General features: G+C 40.6%; 1 protein-coding gene across 1 annotated transcript in view; it reads left to right on the forward strand.

Moving 5' to 3' along the window:
- The window catches only part of COPRS (coordinator of PRMT5 and differentiation stimulator), a 168,436-nt gene that overhangs the window by 131,279 nt on the left and 13,506 nt on the right, over window positions 1-23,651 (forward strand). Inside the window, exon 5 of the mRNA XM_058172809.1 lies at window positions 728-838. Coding sequence (XP_058028792.1) covers window positions 728-833 — 106 coding nt within the window. The 3' untranslated portion in view covers window positions 834-838. The remainder of the gene's footprint in view (window positions 1-727; window positions 839-23,651) is intronic.

Raw genomic sequence — 23,651 nt, forward strand, 5'->3', positions numbered from 1 at the left:
AGACCCAGCTGGCTGATGTATATTTTCAGTACTATGATATGTTTACCAACTACATGCAGTTTGCCCATCACACACAAGAAGCAGGGGGACCAGGTCCAAGGTTTTGTATGTACTGTACTGTACCTGTGTATAACAACAACAACAACAACAACAACAACAATAGAGTTGGAAGGGACCTTGGAGGTCTTCTAGTCCAACCCCCTGCCCAGGCAGGAAACCCTACACCATTTCAGACAAATGGTTATCCAACATTTTCTTAAAAATTTCCAGTGTTTGAGCATTCACAACTTCTGCAGGCAAGTCGTTCCACTTATTGATTGTTCTAACTGTCAGGAAATTTCTCCTTAGTTCTAAGTTGCTTCTCTCCTTGATTAGTTTCCACCCATTGCTTCTTGTTCTACCCTCAGGTGCTTTGGAGAATAGTTTGAGTCCCTCTTCTTTGTGGCAACCCATGAGATATTGGAACACTGCTATCATGTCTCTCCTTGTCCTTCTTTTCATTAAACTAGACATACCCAGTTCCTGCAACTGTTCTTCATATGTTTTAGCTTCCAATCCCCTAATCATCTTTGTTGCTCTTCTCTGCACTCTTTCTAGAGTCTCCACATCTTTTTTACATTGTGGCGACCAAAACTGAATGCAATATTCCAAGTGTGGCCTTACCAAGACATTATAAAGTGGTATTAACACTTCATGTGACCTTGATTCTATCCCTCTGTTTATGCAGCCCAGAACTGTGTTGGCTTTTTTGGCAGCTGCTGCACACTGCTGGCTCATATCTAAATGGTTATCCACTAGGACTCCAAGATCCCTCTCACAGTTACTACTATTGAGCAAGGTATGTACTTAAAACATTTATACAGCTACTCTGGGTAGTTCCCAATCAAAAGTTAAAACAGCATATAAAATCAGAATAGATTATTCATTAAAACAACAAAGACTTGGCACCAGGTCAAACTTCTGACTTATTTTTTTAATCTAATCCCAGTGCTTGGGAAAAAAAAAAACAAGTTTCAAAACTTTACAGAAGGGTAGAAGGACAGAGTCTGCCAAAGTTCAGGAGGCAGAGAGTTCCACAGGGCAGGAACTGCCATGGAAAAAGAATACTTCCTATATCCCATCACTTGGCAATATGTAGGGGAGGGGACTAAAAAGATTCCCATCCCATCTCATCAGGTAGGACCAGTGGACATGCTTAGAGAAAGACGATCCCATAGGTAACCTGGCTCTGTGCCATATCAGACTTTAAAGGTGATGATGTTTGTGTACCACACTCCCATTTTTTTCCCTGGATTTCCATAAATTTCTTCTAGGATTAGCTGCCAATTTCCAATAAAATAAAATAAAAGAATAGAATAGAATTTTATTGGCCAAGTGTGATTGGACACACAAGGAATTTGTCTTGGTGCATATGCTCTCAGTGTACATAAAAGAAAAGATACGTTCATCAAGGTACAACATTTACAACACAATTGATGATCAATATATCAATATAAATCATAAGAATTGCCAGCAACAAGTTATAGTCATACAGTCATAAGTAAATAAAACCTAAGAACCAATCAAAAACACCAGCTTTAGAATCATCGCTTACGAGCTCTCTGAAGAGAAGAAAATGAATATTACCTGTTCAAGACTGAGGCCTGCATGTTATTACAGGTAGTCCTCAACTTACAACAATTCATTTAGTGACCATTCAAAGTTACAATGGCACTGAAAAAAAGTGACTTAATACGTTTTTCACACTTAGGACTTAGCATCCCCATGATCATGTGATCAAAATTCAGATGCTTGGCAATCGATTCATACTTATGACCCTTGCTGTGCCTAAAGGTTATGTGGTCACCTTTTGCGACCCTTTTGACAAGCAAAATCAATGGGGAAGCCAGATTCACTCAACAACCATGTTACTAACTTATCAACTGCAGTGATTCACTTAACAACTGCCACAAGAAAGGTAGTAAAATGAGCCAAAACTCCCTTAATAAACGTCTCACTTAACAACATACATTTTGGGCTCAGTCGTGGTCGTAAGTCCAAGACTATCTGCATTTCCTGATTTCAAAGTATATGCAATTCGTATTTCTGCATATGAGTATAGAGTGAAAACCAGGAATGACTACATGTTCTCATTTTGGTGTGCCCACGGTGTGAAATTTTCACGAGTAATAATGCACGCCAAGATTTCATGTTACTTTTTCATGCGTAAACTATCAAAAATATGCAATGTGCAGAGCGGTTCTGTGAAAGAGAAAAATAACTTGACAACCTGGAGTTGTTTTCATCAAGAGTTTTGTGATTACATTGTAGCCATCTTAAGATTTATAAACTAAGGCTGAGCAGGCGGTGGCACCCGGTTGTAGTCTGGGTCAGGCCTGATTAATACAGGTAGTCCTCGACTTACGACCACAACAGAGCCCAAAATTTCTGCTGTTAAGTGAGACATTTGTTGAGTGAATTTTGCCCTGTTTTACGACTTTTCTTGCCACAGTTGTTAAATGAATCACGGCAGTTGATAAATTAGTAATCCGGTTTTTAAGTGACTCTGGCTTCCCCATTGATTTTGCTTGTCAGAAGGTTGATCGAAAGGTGGTGACAATGACATCTCTAGAAGATGCTGCAACCATCATAAATATGAGCCAGATGCCAAGCATCTGAATTTTGATCACATGGTCATGGGGATGCCGCAAAGGTCATAACTGTGAAAAAATGGTCACATTTTTCAGACCATTTGGACGGTCACTAAATGAATTGTTGTAAGTCAAGGACTACCTGTAGTTGTAAGGGAGCAGTCTTGGAATCCCAAAGCCATCTAGATTGGGAAGTAACTAAAACCTCAGAGAAGCAAAGCAAACCATTTCCATAACAGAATGAAGAAAACAACATGAATGTCTCCTTAAAATCACCAGGAGTCAAGCATGGCCGAAAAACAATTTTACTTCCATGTATTTAAAATTACCATTGTAACATTTTTCATGCACTAAGATTTTCAATTTTTTAAAGCTGGCTTCTTTATGATGTCATGGGAGCTCTCCAAAGTGCTGATCACCCTAACAATGTAACCAAACACCACTCCAGTCTGCCAGGAGTTAAGTGATTTGCAAATTAACAATGTAAACAAGGAAAATACCAGGGTAGGGAACTGACAATCTTCTGTTTGAAGCTGTCAGCTGTGAAGAAAATGATCTAGAGTGCAAAAAGCCAACAGTATCAAACAGCATCGGTTTACTTGAGGATAATGAGAACGGAATGGTTTTTAGAATTTTAGGAGCACAAATGTTAATGTTAAAAAAATGTATCTCCGAGATTATACCTCTACATTTTTTGTTTTTGTTCCTGCTTTGTGCAGGGGGCGATATTTATATTCCCACAGGGTAATATTTATCTACCTATATTTTGGGCTTTTTCTCTTAGCTCCTCAGACTCGATTGTTATGCCTTCTCCCATTTTGGATCCCAGAATTTGATTTATTTATTTCTTAAATTTATATGCTGCCCACATCACTATCCAAAGCAATCTTTGAAAGCTCGTCTCTTAACATTCCATAGAACTCTTAAATTATCGAGAAACCAAATGCAGAGTTGGACTACATAGATTGAGCATCTATATAATATTTCTTGCACTTGGTCTCCTCTTGACTATGCTGGTGAATGTGTGTAGACTGATTATCACCCTTGTCTACTTTGCATATTTATCAAGGTAGATAGGCTGCTCAAAACTGAACTTGGGTTATTCTACAAAGCATTCCCAAATTCAAACTTTACAACGGAATACACTACCTTGCATCTTATACTGCAGGCTTTGGAAACCTATATCTACTTACCGTAATGAAGTCATGATTTCCAGAGGATAAAGAACATTGATCCTGTTTGTGTAAGACCATCAAAGAGAAGGTATAGATTTTCCTGTTAAGTGGAGAAGGGCAAACATGAACCTCATGTGACACGAGCCAATATTGATACTGAATATTAGGCAGTTGCATTGCAAAGTTTGGCTTTTACCTTGGACCCTTGAATCCAAAAATGATTGTAGAAAAGACTAATAAGCAGAAGCACAGGCTAAATCAGCTGGCTTGAAACAGAAGCTACAGATTGGTTTGATGAAATCTATGTGGAAAGGAATCCCATAGTCACTTTTAAAATAAAGCCAAGGTCAGTGATATGAAAAGCAACTGAAAATGCCAGCCAAGGAAGAAAAATGACAATGTTGGTAGTCAGGAACCAAAAGTGATGGATTTAGAGAATGGCTTTCTTATGATCAGTAATGGCTCCAGTCCTGAGGCACTGGTCAAAAAAATTATTTAGGCCTTGTTTACATGTCTCAGGTTCTTGACAAGTGTTGACAACAGAAGGATGGAATGGGGTTGTCAAGCTGAAGTACTTTACAGAGAGGAAATGGCAAGAGGAAAGAAAAAGAGAGAATAAATGCAATTTTGTGAGTTATCAGCTGATTAATAACGATGGAACAAAAAAGAAAAAAGGTTAAGATCAAAAGTGACAACAGATCTTCTTAAAAAGCAATTCCCAGGATCCACTATTGGCCATATTGCTAGGGCTGCTGGGAATTATAGTTAAGGTTCCCATCCCTGCTTCACAATTTTAAACCAAAAAGCACACACACTGTTCTAAGTCATAATTTGCACGGAATCCCTGGTATATTTAACATGCTGCGGGAACCCCAGTCAGGTATGAGTTCACATCACATGTGAATCCAGCCATAGAGAAAGAAGGCAGTTATTGAAGTTAATGAAGACTTGCTAGAGATAACGGAGAGTATAATATAAAGGAGGAGAAGCTGGAGAGACTAAAGCAATGTGCGAAGGGTCCAAATTTTAAAAAGAATTAAGAAAACAGGGATTTTAGACCTGGCAAGAGTTTGAAGATGGAGTGGGGGAATGCATATGAGTGAAAATGAATTCCAGATTCCAGACTTGGAAAGAAGAAAGAACAATAATCTTAGTAAGAACAAGATAACAGTTAAGTTGAAGAGGGGTTGTTTTTTTTAAAAAAAGAAAAAAAAGTAGAAGCTCTTAAATTTGAAAAAAAGAGAAGAAAGAAAAGGATTCTGACTGTCAAAACACAGATGGATAGATGAACTTTCTGATCCCAAACATTTGTAATTGCATCTGCCTAGAGAGCCCAGAAAGGCGTCCTGGTTTATATTCTGCTGATTCAGTATAAACCAACTAGTACATTCATTTGCAATTGCAGTCAAGTCTTAAATTCAGATCTGTCCTAAAAGAAGTACACGTTGAAAACGGCTGTAAATCTTCTGGTATTAACTCTAATTCTTGGAGGGAAGTTGTTTGTTTATGGAAGTGGAAAACATCTATACGGTTACTAAGGCAATGCATAGTAAATCTTTATCATCCAATCACGTAAAATGGGGGGAAATGGCACCAAATACGCAAATACCAATTTCAGTCACTGTTCAGCAGCAGAGGGAGCAGGCAGGAAAATGTCTTAGCAAATAAAATCTAGGCTACAAAAGCAGAAGCAAAACAGAAATAAAAAATAAACATCTGTCAAACAGCACATCAAAATGAATTGTCTTTCGGCATTACTATCAATAAGCAAAATAATGAGCAATGCTACAGAAAACGTAAGCATTAAGGAGGGTTTGTTTTGTTTTTGTTTTTTTACAAAATTTTGAAAACAGGGTTGTGCATTGTTGAACTTCTAAGCATCATCACTGTCCTGAGAGGCAAAATTAATAGATATTAAAATTAATATGAAAAGGAAGTCAATATGTACTTTGTTGGTGATAAACAGTCTTCTCACAATACTTGACAACACAGTATCAACAGTAGAAACCTTCAAATTTCTAGGTTCTATCATATCGCAAGATCTCAAACGGACAGCTAACATCAAAAACATCATTAAAAAAGGACAACAAAGAATGTTCTTTCTGCACCAACTCAGAAAGCTCAAATTGACCAAGGAGCTGCTGATCCAGTTCTACAGAGGAATTATTGAGTCTGTCATTTGCACCTCTATAACTGTCTGGTTCGGTTCTGCAACCCAACAAGACAGACACAGACTTCAGAGGATAATTAGAACTGCAGAAAAAATAATTGCTACCAACCTGCCTTCCATTGAGGACCTGTATACTGCACGAATCAAGAAGAGGGCCGTGAAAATATTTACAGATCCCTCACATCCAGGACATAAACTGTTTCAACTCCTACCCTCAAAACGACGCTATAGAGCACTGCACACCAGAACAACTAGACACAAAAGCAGTTTTTTCCCGAAGGCCATCACTCTGCTAAACAAATAATTCCATCAACACTGTCAGACTATTTACTGAATCTGCACTACTATTAATCGTTTCATAGTTCCCATCACCAATCTCTTTCCACTTATGACTGTATGACTATAACTTGTTGCTGGCAATCCTTATGATTTATATTGATATATTGACCATCAATTGTGTTGTAAATGTTGTACCTTGATGAAGGTATCTTTTCTTTTATGTACACTGAGAGCATATGCACCAAGACAAATTCCTTGTGTGTCCAATCACACTTGGCCAATAAAAAAAAAATTCTATTCAGTTAGGTCGCCCATGTCAAGCTGTGGAATTTGCCTAGGAAACTGGCAATCCTAGAACATCTCATTATCCTCATGATCATATACTCAGGAAAGGAAGACATAGACTGGATCAAACATGGTGGACCCATCCCTGGACAATATAAGACTGAGACAAGGCTGTATACTCTTCCCTTATGCATTCAACCCATATGCTGAATATGCATTGAGAGAGGGTGGATTGTAAGATCATGAGCATTTTTTAAAAAAACAATTGGACTTTAAAATCAAAATGAAAGCTTGACTTTTAAGAAATGCTTTTCAGCTTTGGTTTTGGTGAGGATACCTGAGATAGCATGGTTAGCCAAGAACAACAAATAGTTCATAGAACAAATCAATGCAGAGTAGGCAACAGAGGCTACTCTGTTATACGTCTAGGTTCAATTTATCATATAATGCAAATTATCACGTGATGATAATAGAAACGATACAATGTACGAATGAATGTTTTTATTATGGTTACTGATCAGAACCGCTTCGATAAATGTTTATCAACAAATGATAATTGAAATCAGATTGGCTGATCACATTATATACAATGACCTAGTGCCCTTGAAATTTCTATAACGTTGGGAAAAGAACTCAAAGAAGAGGATGACCAAAAGCAAGGTGGATGCGTTAAATGGCAGCAATCAGGGGTGCCCTGTTAGGAGACTGAAAGGCCAGGATGGGGGAAGAAGAACCGTCTACCAAATCGACATTGACTTAATGACACTTAATCATTGAGGCTTCTCCAGCTGCAGTGCTTAAAAGAAAATACCACAAAAAAGTGGTGAAGAAAATCATCACAATTTTAAAAGCTTCAACCCCTTTAGTCCCCTCAGTATTCACCATCCTCTGTGACATGATCAGTTGATTGGGGATAGACTCTGAAGCAGGAGTGAAATCCGGCAGGTTCTGACAGGTTCTGGGGAACTGGTAGAGGAAATTTTGAGTAGTTCGGAGAACCGGCAAATGCCACCCCTGGCTGGCCCCAGAATGGTGTGGGAATGGGGATTTTGCAATAGCCTTCCCCCAGGAATGGGGTGGGAATGGAGATTTTGCAGTATCCTTTCCCTGCCGTGCCCACCAAGCCATGCCCACAGAACCGGTAGTAAAAAAATTTGGATTTCACTGCTCTGAAGTGTAGACTCATGTGATGTTATTCTGAAATTAATAGTCTTTTTCATTTACCTTTAGTCTGGTTAAAAATCCCCCCCCCTTGTAAAATGCACAAGTAAGCTTATGGAGCAATATTATAACCCACTGGATATTTAGGTAAATGGAAATGCTGGTCAATTCAATGCATCTTACTTATGATTGCATAGATTCCAGTTTAAAACATACTGTGCTTGAAGAAGTTACTTAACCAATCAAGATATGGTATTTTGCTTTTAATTAAAAATACAAACTCTCTTGCGGCGCGGAGTTGTAAATAAAACCTTGAACCAGGAACTTAAGAAATTGCTTTCTTGTACAATAATGAATCAGAACAGTGATAGAACCTGAAAAACCAGATAGGTACAACTTTCACAGTCTTATGAGTGCACCAAACTTTGAATAGAATATTCAAATATTCAAGACCCTCACTGCCAAAAAGAGCGTGTGGCATATGAAACAATTGCAAATTGGAAATGGGGCCAAATGAATGTGTTAATTTAATATATTTGACTGCTAAATGGTGGCGCTATATTACATATGCCCCCCCCCTTATTGCAATTCAATCCTCTATTCATAAAGTATGTAAACCAAAGTTTCCATATGTACACAAAGATATAAATACAAATATATATATATATATACACAAAGATATAAACATGCAAAGACAAGACTCACTTATAGATGAGGCACTGATCTCCCCCCACCCTCATTTCTTGTAAATTTCATTGATGCTTCGTTTCCAAAGCTTTTTTGCTTTTCAAAAAACTAAAGAATTCTGCAAACTCCCTTTACCCTTCAGGCTTGCTCCTGTCTTAATTCCTTTCGTGACACAGACTAGAAATGGTGCTAAATTCCTTCATTAGAGAAATCAAACATTCTCTGAACCATTTTTTTTTCTTTTTTCTTTTCTTTTTTAAAAAATCTTTTTGCCCTTTTTCACCACATTGGATCAACCTGTCAGGTTGATGTCTTTGGTTTCACTGGGATTAATTATAGTTCTGGCATACATATTTTAAAGACTTGAGATAAGAAGGACATCTTAAGCTACCAAATCTGCTTCTCACTTGACCCTTCACCAACAGCCCACTTGGTCATGCGATCTTCTTAGGAAATCGGTTGTTACCCACTGGATGAGCAAGCTGGTGCTTTGCTTTGTTGTTGTTGTTTTTAAAGACGTCCTTTTTTTATGTCTCTACCCCAAAGTAGAGCCTCATTAGTGAGACTAATACAGTACTCTGAAGTCCAGTTAATGAATAACCCACCTGCCATTCAAGTGTCAGGAAGTAGACACGTGGAGGCAGGTGCTAAGGAACAGACTGCACTACATTTTCAGTGTTTATTAATACAGCCTGTGATGTAATGTTGGAGAAGGACCTTCCCTAACTGCAGCTCTTCCGGACAACAGATGGAGACTGAGTGATGAGAACACTGGCAATCTCTTTTCATTTTCAGCCTCTCCTGGGAGTATTTAGTTGCATAATATGAACTTTACAGTTGCTGGCAGCCTTTTGCAATCTGAAGAATTCCATGCCACTTGATAATCAAGAGAGCAATCAAACACGAACGCTTCCAGTAAGCTCCTTGTTTACTGGAAAAGGGGTTTAGATCTGGGGTATCCAATCCTGGCAACTTTCAAACTTGTGGATTTCAATTACCGTACCTTCAGCATGGCTGCCTGAAGAATTTGGGAATCGAAGTCCACAGGTCTTAAAGTTGCCCAGGTTGGACAGCTCCGTTTTAGGAGATTCTGTCCCTCAAGGGATCAGTTTGGGCCTCTGTGGCTCAGACTGCTAATGCAGTCTGTTATTAACACAGCTGCTTGCAATTACTGCAGGTTCTAGTCCCACCAGGCCCAAGGTTGACTCAGCCTTCCATCCTTTATAAGGTAGGTAAAATGAGGACCCAGATTGTTGGGGCAATAAGTTGACTTTGTATATAAATATACAAATAGGATGAAGACTATTGCTAACACAGTGTAAGCCGCCCTGAGTCTTCAGAGAAGGGCGGGATATAAATGCAAATAAAAAAAAAAGTTTGTGGGTGGGTCAGATGCAGTCTCAAACTCAGTTAATAGTTACTGTAAATTCAGATACACCACCTTATTGTCAAAGTTTGCTGGAAAGCTGACAAGACTGGCGGCAACAAGGATAGGGTGGCTTGGCATAGGTGGGGAGTTGGCAATTATCTGTGCTGTTTTTAATGCTTGCCGTTGTAGGGTCCCAGTCTGTTACCTTTTTACCTTTCCCTATTGTGCATTTTAATTTCTGAAGGACTCAATTGCAGGAATATGAAGCATATGACCTGTAAAAACATTTTTTAATAAAAAAAAAATCAATCATATCTAGATAAATCAAAAAGTTTTCCTATCAAAGATGTAAGAACGTGGTTGGAAAATCTCATACAATGAATAATTTCCTTGACTTGTTGTGAGCTTGGGATGATCTTTCATTATTTCTTTCCCTTGTCTTATGTGTATCCTACGAAAGACACAACATTTAGCCTTCTTTAAAAACTTATGCATCAAATTACCAATCTGGGAATTTCAAAATAGACTTTCAGTTTTCCTTGTTACTTAGATTTTGGCTGAAAAGTGAAGTGGAAGTAGGAAAAGGAAGTGATGAAAGGCTTTGGTGACCTTTTACCTAATATTAACCAATTCCAACTTGTTTTGGGCTCCTCTCTTTGCAGGCTGACCATACATAACATTCCTAAACTAGGGGTCGGCAACCTTAAACACTCAGAGCCACAAAGTTCCTAACCGGAAGCCCCCCTCCATTCAATTCTGGAGGCGACCGGAAGTCCTGTTCCCATACTATAGAGTCTCCTCCTAGTGTGATGTCCTTTTTCCTCTACCTGTCCTAACCAAAAGCCCTATCAATTGTGGAGCCGACCGGCGATAGGGAGTCACAGCAGAGGGATGAAAGACCCACATGCAGCTCCAGAGCCATGGGTTGCTGACCCCTGTCCTAAACCAATCTGTCACAGATTTAGGTACAAGCACTATATTATGGGTACCTCTAGTTTTTGCAAAAATCCTTTTTCAGAAGATAGCATTCTAGATCATCACTGAGGCCCTAAAAGAGAAGAAAGCTGTGCATATATTACAATACCACTTTCTCTTTAATATCCCAAAGGTGCTTTTTCAGGAGGCAACTGGACTTTCTTGTTTTTTCTTTTGAAGACGTTTTGCTTCTTATCCAAGGAGCTTCTTCAGCTCTGACAGGATAGTGGGGAATGGAAAGATTTATATTCCTTGCAGACAGCTGGTCATTTGCATCCTTTTAGAGGGTCGTTAAGGTCACCTGGAGGTTTATCTGAGTCCTCAGAATCACCTGAGTAATGCTTCTGGTCCCTGTAGTCTGCAATTTTTTCCCCCTCTGGAAATTCATTCCTACTCCCACACCATTCAGAGAGTGTTCATCCCAAATTGTATAGCTAAAAGTCTGTAGAGATTCTCAGTCATCCAGGTCATGGTTGTCCCAAAGGTGCTTTCTTGTTTCTTCTTTTGAAGATGTATATAATACTTCCGTTCTCCTGTCAGAGCTAAAGAAGCTTCTTGGATGAGAAGTGAACTTTGAACTGTGGTCCATGTTAGGTACCGAAGGTGCATTCCTTGACTAGACGTTCCATTGAAATCCTTCATCTCGACAGCTTGAAGCAGATATGGAAAGTGTGTAGAGGTTCACACCAGTTCAGGCGAACTGGTAGCGGTGATCGCAGGTGGGCCTGCCCGCCCGCCCCGACTCCAAGTCATGCTATTTAGGCCCTTTTCGAGGCAGGGCACATGCATGGAAGGTGTGTGAGCAAGCAAAGCGCTTGTGCGGAAGGCTGGGCGCATGCACGAACAGCACATATGCGCACAAAGTGAGTGGGGCGAACCAGTGGTAAAGATAAGTGAAACCCACCCTGAAACTGTGGTACATAAACAAATAATTGTATAGCAATGGTAACGCACGTAATTTTTCAGCCTTTCTTGTTTTTTTATGTTGGGTTTTTTTTTTTTTTTTACAATAGATCTGCTTGAATGGGCAGGGGGTGGGAGGAATAACTTGTGCCCTGTATCTTTTCAAGAAGTGTGGCTGGAATGTTTGCATTCTTTTGGAAGTAGTAGGAAGACAGTATTAAGAAGAAGGGGGAAAAATAGATTTCAACATTCTTAAAATGATTGCAGCACTTCTTCAATTAGATAGAAATTGGCATTTCTCTTCATGTATGACTGTGTGCAAGAGAGGGGAAGATGAAATACATTTTTTGATTCTTCAACCCATAGTTCCTTGTCCAAAAATAGGGCTTACTTATTAAAAAAGCCTCTCAAACAATACATAAGACTGAAAACTGCCCTTGCCTGGCTGCCTACTAATCTCCCATTCTATTGAGAGCAAATTTCTCTTCTCCTTTTTTCTCCTGAAGTAGGGACTTTGGGGAGGAAAATGAATAAGCGAATCACTCCAGACTTAATATGTAGGAAAGAGATGTTGACTCAAAGTTTTCATCCTCATTTCTTCTTAAATCTGTAACATTTGGAAATCACGTCACTATGTTCAAAGTTCTATAGCAAAAATCACATGTTTCATCAGGATTCAATTGTATTTTGATCAGATATATCTGTTAGTGACTTGGAAGAAGACTTTTTTCCCATCAACTATCATTTACAAGGCGTCAACCTATAGCAGGGATGTCAAACTAGATTTCTTCAAGGGCAGGATCAGCCTTATAGTTGTCCTCCGTGGATAATTTAACAACCGGTTCTTTGCCCTAATGATTTCTTCCAACAACCAGTTCATCAAACTGCTCAGAAAGTTAACAATCGGTTTTTCCGATGTGGTGCGAACTGGCTGAATCCCACCACTGCCTGCACCCTGTTTTAGGCTTGGACAGCCTCCTTCAACACTTTGACGGCCAAAATCGGGTGGGGGGGGCGCACATGGCCCCGTTTTCGCTAGCAGGGGCACCACGAGCCAGTCCTTTGCTATTTCCAGGCTGGCCCCACGGGCCAATCTAAGCATCCCAAGGGTCGGATGTGGCCCGCGGGCCTTGAGTTTGACACCCCTGACTCACAGGATCTTCTCTTCCTTTATAGTAGTCAGCATGGATACAACTTCCTCTCTTCTCTGTAATAATGGAAATGTTCACCATTCTAGCTAAGGCAGCAGAATTGTAAGAGCTATTTTTATGAATTGGGAGAAAACAAACTAGGGTGGAAAGCAAAATTGCCCTCTCACCCTGATCTTGTGACACTGAGGTGATGTGAGGCTTCTCCAGTTTCTTATGCAGGGAACAGGTGAAAGAGCCAGGCAGAAGAGAATCTCGCTTTCTCCAGGACCATCTGTCCAAAAATATTAAGGACATTGCTATACTGTCAGTTTATTTCTTCCTCAAGCCACGGAAATGCAGAAATAAACCAACTCACTTAGATGTTGGCTTGGTCAGCAAACTTCTCAACGTGCCTCACCCACTTAAGTGAATGCACCATGGTAACATACTGAGTGTCAGAACAGCAACCTGAACAGACACACACACACTCACACACAACTTAATCTGAGTGCATTTCATTCTGGGTTTTCTACAAAGCTGAGAGAGTTGATGATGTGATGATTGGGTAAACATACCTTTAGGGCAGCAAAGGTGGCTGAGGAATTCTGGGAGTTGAAGTCCACAAGTCTTAAAGTTGCCAAGGTTGGAGACCCCTGCTTTAGGGTGTAAGAAAAAAAAGGATGGAACTGGGCACAATTTTTGGAATGAGTCGCATCCCCTGATCATGATATCATGAGGTTGATGAGTGTACACCCAGCTGAAGTTGCCTAAAAGCATTGTGAAGGTGAAGGCAGATACTTAGTTTTAAGAGAATCAAGAATGGTTTGAGAAGACGGCTGTGCTTCTAACATTGCCCATACCACTTTAATTTCTCTCTCTCTCTCTCTCTCTCTCTTTTTTTTTTTAGTCAGACATTAGGAGCCTGAACTATACAACCCTCTGCTCAATCTGTCTCCTAAGTGGAAGGTAAACATGCTGTCTTCGTTCCTCATAAAGTGCATAAGTTCCCAGTATTCAATTAGATTAGATACATTTTTCAAAGAATTTAATGGGCTGCCCATTTACACCTCAGCCCAATGCAAAGTGTTGGGACTGTAAGGTTTTAAATGATTTGGGATCCAAGAAGTGCCTCTTGAGCTGTGCATTACAATAATCAGATGAGTATCAACACTCCCACCTACCCACCCCGGCAAAACATATTATTAAAACATTTTCTCTATACAGTAAGAAATAAATTCAAAGAAAAAAAAATATAAGAAAAGAGATGTGAAAAAGAAAAAAAAAGGATGGAACTGGGCACAATTTTTGGAATGAGTTGCATCCCCTGATCATGATATCATGAGGTTGATGAGTGTACACCCAGCTGAAGTTGCCTAAAAGCATTGTGAAGGTGAAGGCAGATACTTAATTTTAAGAGAATCAAGAATGGTTTGAGAAGACGGCTGTGCTTCTAACATTGCCCATACCACTTTAATTTCTCTCTCTCTCTCTCTCTCTCTCTCTTTTTAGTCAGACATTAGGAGCCTGAACTATACAACCCTCTGCTCAATCTGTCTCCTAAGTGGAAGGTAAACATGCTGTCTTCGTTCCTCGTAAAGTGCATAAGTTCCCAGTATTCAATTAGATTAGATACATTTTTCAAAGAATTTAATGGGCTGCCCATTTACACCTCAGCCCAATGCAAAGTGTTGGGACTGTAAGGTTTTAAATGATTTGGGATCCAAGAAGTACCTCTTGAGCTGTGCATTACAATAATCAGATGAGTATCAACACTCCCACCTACCCACCCCGGCAAAACATATTATTAAAACATTTTCTCTATACAGTAAGAAATAAATTCAAAGAAAAAAAAATATAAGAAAAGAGATGTGAAAAAGAAAAAAAAAAGGAAAAGAGATGAAAGAAAAAGGAAATAGAAAAGAAAAAGGACAGAACAGAAAATATAAAATCTACTCCTATTGTTTGCAGGTCAAATGTCCATAAAGGCTGCACACTGGTTTTGAATGTGATGGTAATCCCTTGACTCTCAAGCTGCTTATCCTATGATTGATCTCAAGGAACTAAATTCTTGTGGTCTCTTTGGAAGAAACAGCTCATCCAGAGCACAACTGGGTCTTCTCCCAATCTCTCCTTCTCCAGAAAGAATTTCATCAGCCGAATCTACCACTTGGCCACCAATCTTTGCTGTGCTGGTATCTCCACTCACAGGGATGTTTAACTTACATAGGTCCATACCTAGAGGCCTAGCCAAGACTCTCCTTCCCCTGCAAGGCAAACCTTGTATTGCAAAGAAGAGGGCCTTTTCCATAGTGGCACCCCAGTTTCTGACTGTCTTCCTGAAGTAAGGAAATATGGATCTTGGATATTCCACTCTATTTGTTGTCAGTTCAGGTTATATGCTGAGGAATCTTAATGGATGTCCTTGTTTGTGTGCTTGAAAAACTTTTCTGATGGCTAAGTGGCTCGCTTGCTTTTGCAGGACTATTTCAATTTGGAATTTTGATGCTAGCATGTCTCCCTAGAATCTATTGGGAAGAAATGAGGGTTCAACCATATTTAAAGCACATAAGGAAACTTTGTCCAAGGTCATAGAGAAATGGGGGCTTGATGAGTAGCCGATTTCCAACTTTTGTTGTTGTTGTTGTTGTTGTTTCGTCTACCTGCTTTGGAATTCCTAATTCAAGGTCTGTCTGCAAAATTTCCGAGAGGAAAGAGTGATGACTGAGAAAAGCCAACCCGTTTTGTTTTCTGAAATAGGGGGTTTGGACTAAACCCAAAGAGAACAGCCCCCAAGAATGCTTGGCAAAAAATGAAGTTCCCAGGCTCTGCTCAAATGATTTGCCACTCTTTTAATTTAACCTGAATGAAAGCCCTGCCAGCCAAGTTACTTAGGAAACTTATTTGTGAGTAGTCATTTGATTTTTTTAAAAAAAAGTATGCCTGGAAAGTTAAAAATTAGCCTGGGGGAAAGATAGGGGAGCTTTCCAAATGAGCCCCCCACCCCGCCCTCAGTTCCCTGATAAGGTATAAGGAATGGGCAGTTGTTGGTAGGAGCAAGACATATTTTGACAAATTTGTATTTGGCAGACTTTGATGAAGGACACCAGTTCCTGCTTGGTCTTTCCCTCTTAAAGGAAAAGTGAAGGCAGAGGGGGGACATTTGAAGGGGAGCCAACAGGACATGGGATGTTTTGTGTGTGTTCGTGGGGGGGTGCTCATCTCCTTCATTGCTCATTTGCATTCTTCTGGCTCCAGCAAGGAATTTTAACTCTTTTTGCTCACTTAAACTCCTAAACCAGAAGTTGGCAAAATAGTAAGCTTTGGGGGAGATTTGTTGATTGGTGAAAAAAAAGAAAAAGATGAAATGTCACCCTGTTCACCAATTCTCTTTGTTAATGGGTGTGTTTGTGTCTTTGAGTTACTCTGGACTCTGGAGTGGCCCCTGCAGTTTTTTCTTGGTATTTTTTTTCAGAAGTGGTTTGCCCTTGCCTGCCTCCCAGGGCTGAGAGAGAGCGACTGGCTCAGCTAGTTCATCTGGCTTTGGGTCCAAGGCAGGACTCGAACTCCTGTTGTCTTTGGGCAACAGGCATGTGAAATTTCTACAGTCATCTCACAGAAGTGGGCCTGACATTTTCAACCAGTGTTTTTTTTCATGAGACTTGGATGCTTTTTAAAAAATATGCGCGCGCGCACACACACACACACACACACACCCCACAATAAAGACTGAAGTCTTTCACAGGCGCAACATGTCCAATAGGGCTAATTCAGAAAAAAAAAAATCTCCCAAAGTACACCATTGGAGATTATTATTTTGCTGCCAAACATTTTAGAAGTTACAAAATTATTCGGTAAGCTGTATGTATTCTGCAGATCACAGGCTGTCCATGCTTGCCATAAAGCATTTCATAAATTTGATAAGGTATTGCCATAAATCATTGATGAAGGTATCTTTTCTTTTATGCACACTGAGAGTGTATGCACCGAGACAAATTCCTTGTGTATCCAATCACACTTGGCCAATAAAAAATTCTATTCTATTCTATTCTATTCTATTCTATTCTATTCTATTCTATTCTATTCTATTCTATTCTATTCTAAAGCTGTATTTAGTCTTATGGCTGGGCAGGGCATCGTCCCATTCAGCTTAGTGGAAGAACGAGTTTTCTAGGAAGGTACAGAGGGGAATTTTTCCTACCCAAAACAGGAGAAAATTCATGGGAAACACACGTGAATCAGCTGGCTGAAGGCCTCATTTTGGGTTGTGAAACATTGAGCTCATATATCACCAAGTTTCTCTCTTCTTCCTTCCTTCCCATTACACGTTCCTTTTTTTCTTTCTCGAAGCCAAGATAGATCTTTCCAAGCCATGTTTACCACTAACATGCAAATTAATCTCTTCTCCCCTCCTTTTTTAAATTTTTTTTTCCCAGCACAGCCTTCTCATTGATTTCATTCACTCGGGAAAGAGTGAATTCTCTGTACGCAGAGTTATAAATCAGAAACCTAATTAATATAATTTGACAATAGGGCTGAGGAGGAGGAAAGGACAGTGCCAGTTGTGAGCACAATGGGCTCATAGTGTTGTCCACACAAATGGTTCTTGCCCCTCTGACTCCTACTGAATCTCACACAGTGAAATCTCAGTATCCCGTCATTCGAGGCTGTTGCCCATATTAGTTCTGACTTCTTGGGGGGCAGCAGCCGGGAGTAGCTGTGACTTGCAGGCACCTCAGTTGCTTTTCACCAATGAGGAATGCTCAGGTGGATTGAACAGGGTGCCCCACTATCTTACCTGCAGTTTTGAATGTTGCAGCATGCGCTGGATGATTATAAATAGCTGCAGATTCTTGCTTTACCTCAAGGAAGATGCTCCAACTTGCAGTTTTGGTGGGCTGTTCTGTCTTTACCTGGAACGGAAGATTGTTCCTGGTTGGCTGCTACCATTGCTTTTCCATCGATCCACTTTGGTAATAAGGCAGTTTTTGCCCTCCCAAGACTCATAGAGAGGCTCTGGAGTCAGGTGAGAGAGAAAAACGGGCCTCCCCCACCACCACCTAGGCCCTCTGGAGGCAGGAAACACCCTGTTTCCCTACTTCTGGTGGGCCCAGGAGGCCCGAAAATCAGCTGGCACGCATGCGCGCCAGAGCTGAGCTCACATGCCCACTGATATGGTTACGCATGCCATCTGTGGTACGCATGCCATAGGTTCGCCATCACGGGTCTAGGAGGAGAATATTCTCTGTTGCTGTTTCCGCCTTATGGACCATCTTGTCCCCTGAGGTGAGGTTGGCTCCCCTCACTCTTCTGACCTCCTGGAAGAGTATCAGGATCTGGCTCTGTCAAGTGGCATGGGGTTCCAAATGTGGTATACAACCCTGGGGCTGGTTGGTGGTTTGAGGGTATCCTCTCCATCTTTTTAACTTTGTCTACTTTTGTAAGGATTTCATAGTTTTTTATAGTTTTTTTACTTGTATACTGCTGAGAGTTACTTAGACAGTGAGATGGGCAGTGTATAATTTGATTAATAAATGAAACAAATTCAAAGGTTGAAAGTTAACAGATTTTCATCAAACCAAATTTTAGTGTCTGGGACTCAGCATTCTTCCATCGCTACATACCCATAATCATCTTTTCTCCACTATCCAGTCTTTTAGAGTGAAAGATACAGATTTTCAGAAACATTTGGATATATTTAGTCTTTAATATCTTTATTAATATCTTTATTAATATCTTTAACTTTTAATTAGTTATTAAAAAATCTTGTTTGTTATCATAATAATATCTAACCAATACGAATTTGCATTATAATTTAATATAGGCTGCAGCCTGGACCTCACTTAGAAGTGTTAGCTTGATTGTTTTACAAATGTATTTTAAATCTGTCTTAAACTTTATTTTATTTATTTCAGAACACACACACACACGTGCAGACAAACATCCACACACATATTCATTCGTTCGTTCATTCATTCATTCATTCATTCGTTCATTCACAGAGCCCTCTGCTTGTACTGGTCTATGACCACAGTAAACTGAACTGAATTGAACCTATAAGGAGTTGCAAGTGAACAGGCCCATACATTTCTTTCAAAATTATTATATCTCAACCATAGAAAGTATGAAAGCAAAAAATACTTTTGATAGTTTTTAAAAAGTTTTTAAGCCATAAGAATCCTATCTAACATTTATTGAAGCCTGAAGCCATTGAAAGGGCAATGTAAGATACACCAATACTCTATCCCAAATTTCATATATATTGTCCAAATGTAATTTGTGTGTGTGTGTGTGTGTTTGATAATAGAGTGACACTTAAGTCTCAGTAGAGGCTTTCTCTAATATAGTCAATGCCTCAGGAGTTTCAGAGGCTGCATCAGACTCAGCTGCAAACTATTATCCTCCAGCTCATGGTATTAAAACAAACAAACAAAAACTCGCATCCATAGTGTGTCCAACCGGAGGGTGGTCTAATAACAAGTTAGAACAAGCTTGTGGTTCTCCATGCCTCCCATGAAATCACAAGCTGCTTCAACTATGGCAGTATGAACCGGAACATTGAAATTCCCCAGCCTCATCTTTCTGCATCTCCTTCAACCAAATCCTGAGCAGAGTAATCCTGCTATATACTGAGGCAGATGGACCACCGGGCTTTAGAGCGCACAGAGAATATCCAGCTTCTCTAAATGCCCAGTACAGATAGTCCTCAACTTACGACTGCAATTGAGCCCAACCTTTCTGTTGCTAACTGAGACATTTCTTAAGGGAATTTTGTCCCATGTTAGGATCTTTTGTGCCTCAGTGGCTAAGCGAATCGCTGCCGTTGTTAAATTAGTAACATGTTCGTTAAGTGAATTTGGCTTCTCTATTGACTTTGCTTGTATAGAAGATCGCGAAAAGGGATCATGTGACCCCGGGGCACGGAGACCATCATAAATATGAGCCAGTTGCCAAGTGTCCAAATTTTGATCACGTGACCATGGGGATGCTGCAACAGTTGTAAATGTGAAAAACAGTCATATCTCACTTTTTTTCCCCCAGTGCCGTTGCAACTTCAAATGGTCGCTAAATGAATTGTTGTAAGTAGAGGACATAGACCTCTACCTCTGTATAGACATCTAGATTGGCTCTAAAAAAGACAGAAAGACATGATAAGAGGAAGGAATTCCTATAGGCACTTTCCTCCCCCTTCCTTGACTCAATACAGCCTTGACTACCCAAAACAATGCAGTCATCTAATATTGATCCAGCCAACTCACTCAGCCACGTTTTGCACAAAGGCCAGTCAGTAATCAACAATCAGATCATGGATGAAGGAAAACTTACTCTTCTCTGACCTGGATTTAAGAACAGATCTAGCAGACCAATATATTAACCCAATATATGGGATGGAGTTGTGATTAGAAAAGAAAAAAATGGACAGGCGCACCTGATCTAAGTTCTTTTCTTCTTTGCTGGCAGTTTAATCCTCAGGGCTCTAATTCGGTATTAAATGCCTCACCTATTTCAAATGCAGAAATTGTCGCATCTGGAGGTGCTCTGCTGAGTAGGAAACTTGTTTAGGCTCCAAATTGCTGACACTGTTAGTTCCTGAAAGACACTCTGCACTTAATTCGGGACTCTGTAACATCTCCTTATAGATTCTGGCTGCTCGTTCTAGGTGAGTCCATTTCTCTATTGATTTCTTTTTATCAGTCCAAAGGATAGAAATCACTCAGGGGAGATCTTGAGACAGTTGCCAGTGGTTTGTCAACCCGTATAGGCCACGGAAAACATATACAGATTTATAACGTTCGCATCTTGTTCAATTATGGTAAGTAAAACCCAAGAGTCACACTGTGGATCCAGTTACTAATGCTGTGCTGTTTCTGGCAGCTGTGAAATATGGTGGGAAATTGAGATTTATGTTGATATAAGGTTGATATCAGGTTCTCAAAGATCTATGAAATGCACAAGAACCAGAATTCTCGATCTTAAAATAGAATAGAATAACAGAGTTAGAAGGGACATTGGAGGTCTTCTAGTGACTAGAATCTAGTCCAACTCCCTGCTTAGGCAGGAAACCCTAGACCACTTCAGACAAATGGTTATCCAAACGCTCCTTAAAAACTTCCAGTTTTGGAGCATTCACAACTTCTGAAGGCAAGTTGTTCCATGGATTAATTATTCTAACTGACAGAAAATTTCTCCTTAATTCTAAGTTGCTTCTCTCCTTGATCAGTTTCCACCCATTGCTTCTTGTTCTACCCTCAAGTGCTTTGGAGAACAGCCCGACTCCCTCTTCTTTGTGGCAACCCCTGAGATATTGGAACACAGCTATCATGTCTCCCCTAGTCCTTTTTTTTATTAAACTAAACCATTTATTAAACGGTTCCTGCAACCGTTCTTCATATGTTTTAGCCCCCAGTCCCCTAATCATCTTTGTTGCTCTTCTCTGCACTCTTTCTAGAGTCTCAGCATCTTTTTTACATTGTGGCAACCAAAACTGCAGTATTCCAAGTGTGGCCTTACCAAGGCATAGAGAGTTCGTGGAGGTCCAGTCGTTCGGAGGCTGATCGGACACAAGTTAGGTCCTATAATAGGACCTACCTTGTGGCACTGAGGGAAGCGAGACGTTGCTACGTCTCGTCCCTCATTGCGTCGGCAGATAACCGCCCAGCTGCCCTGTTTCGGGTGACCCGTTCCCTCCTTCACCAGGGGGAGCGGGATGACCCATTGCAGGGACGTGCTGAGGAGTTTAACGGTTATCTATACAATAAAATCGTTCAGCTTCGGGACGGTCTGGACCAAAATTGCGGGGATCCAGATGGGGCGTCTGAGGGCGGTCTTGTTGACATTGTTTGGGATGAGTTTGACCCTGTGGCTCCCGAGGACATGGACAGGTTGCTGGGTAGGTTGAATGCCACCACGTGTTTACTGGACCCATGCCCCTCCTGGTTGCTACTGGCCACTCAGGAGGTGACACGAGGCTGGCTCCAGGCGATTACGAATGCTTCTTTGTTGGAGGGAGTCTTTCCGACCGCCTTGAAAGAGGCGGTGGTGAGGCCCCTCCTCAAGAAGCCTTCCCTGGACCCGGCCAATCCCCCTTGCTACCCAAAGCTCTTGGTGACAGCCAGGTGACGGTCACAAGAGTTTGGCGTACTTAGGAAAAGCACAGAGCATAAAATAAAACAGTAGTGGAAAGGAAAGAAGGGGAAAACCCACACCTACGTAGACACAATTCACTCCCTCCCTGGGCACAAAACCCAGAAATTTGGAGGTACTTGCAAGAGTCTTCTTTTCAAGCAGCTGTCTGGTTCAAACGCAAAGCTCCTTTACTACCAGTGCCAACCGAGAAGAGCCCAGGAGCAACATCCATAGACAAAAATGGTCTGTTGCAGTGGTGGGTTTCAAATTCTTTTACTACCGGTTCTGTGGGTGTGGCTTGGTGGGCGTGGTTTGGTGGGCATGGCAGGGGAAAGATACTGTAAAATCTCCATTCCCACCCCATTCCAGGGGAAGGTTACTGCAAAATCCCCATTTCCTCCCAATCAGCTGGGACTCGAGAGGCAGAAAATAGATGGGGGCGGGGCCACTCAGAATTTTTACTACCAGTTCTCCGAACTACTCAAAATTTCTGCTACCGGGTCTTCAGAACTGGTCAGAACCTGCTGAAACCCACCACTGGTCTGTTGCTAGCTGGATGAACTCAACCGGGCTAAGTCCGCTGGCCAGATTAGTCTCAAGTCCCAGGGGAGTCAGTTAGTCCAGAACGCAGCTGCGCGGGTGATAGAGGGAGCGCCACGTAGCTCCCACATAACACCACTCCTGCGCAGACTGCACTGGCTGCCTGTGGTCTCTCGAGTGCACTTTAAGGTTTTGGTTACTACCTTCAAAGCGCTCCATGGCTTAGGGCCTGGGTACTTATGGGACCGCCTACTGTTACCTCATGCCTCCCACCGACCCGTACGTTCACACAGAGAGGGACTTCTCAGGGTGCCGTCCACCAAACAGTGTTGGCTGGCGGCCCCCAGGGGAAGATCCTTCTCTGTGGGGGCTCCTACCCTCTGGAATGAACTTCCCCCTGGTTTACGCCAAATATCTGACCTTCGGACCTTTCGCCGTGAATTGAAAACGTATTTATTTATCCGCGCGGAGCTGGCTTAAATTTTGTTGTATTTTAAATTTATATTTTATATTTCTAAATTTTATATGAATTTTAATGGGTTTTTAGAATTTTAAATGTTTTAATGTTTTTCGGCCAAATTGTATAATACGTTTTTTAATTTTGTTTTAATTGTATATTGTATTGTTTTTGGGTTTTTATTCTGGCTGTACACCGCCCTGAGTCCTTCGGGAGAAGGGCGGTATAAAAATCTAATTAATAACAATAATAATAATAACAATAATAACAACAGCAACAACAACAATAATAATAATAATAATAATAATATAGTCAAAAGAATAATTTGGGGTTACAACTTGAACCAGGGTTACAAAAATAAATAAAGATTATTCTTCAGACTAAAAACTGGGCACTAAAATGAGATCCAGACAGCTGTGAGGAAAGAAGAAATATTTATTCTAGAAGCAAAACAGTTTGCTTTTAGGGGCAGGCGACAAAGAAATGGAGTACAGTGGCGAACTTTTATAGGGGGAGCTTGTCCGGCGTGTGGAAAGTGTCTATATGCTGAGAGTCGTGTGTGTGTCTGCATTCTTGGAAACATACAGTTCTGCTGGGAGACTTAATTTAATTAACTCTATTTGTGTTTGCAGACTTTATCTTGTGATATGGGGATTAGGTCTGGGTAACTTATTTTGGGATTTGAGGAAGTTTGCTAATTTAATTAACTTGGAGGCACTGATTCCCTGATCTTTGTGGATTCTGTTAATATTTTAAGGGAAGATGGA

Source organism: Ahaetulla prasina, chromosome 2, assembly GCF_028640845.1.
Source record: "Ahaetulla prasina isolate Xishuangbanna chromosome 2, ASM2864084v1, whole genome shotgun sequence".
In the NCBI taxonomy this organism is placed as follows: Eukaryota; Metazoa; Chordata; class Lepidosauria; order Squamata; family Colubridae; genus Ahaetulla; species Ahaetulla prasina.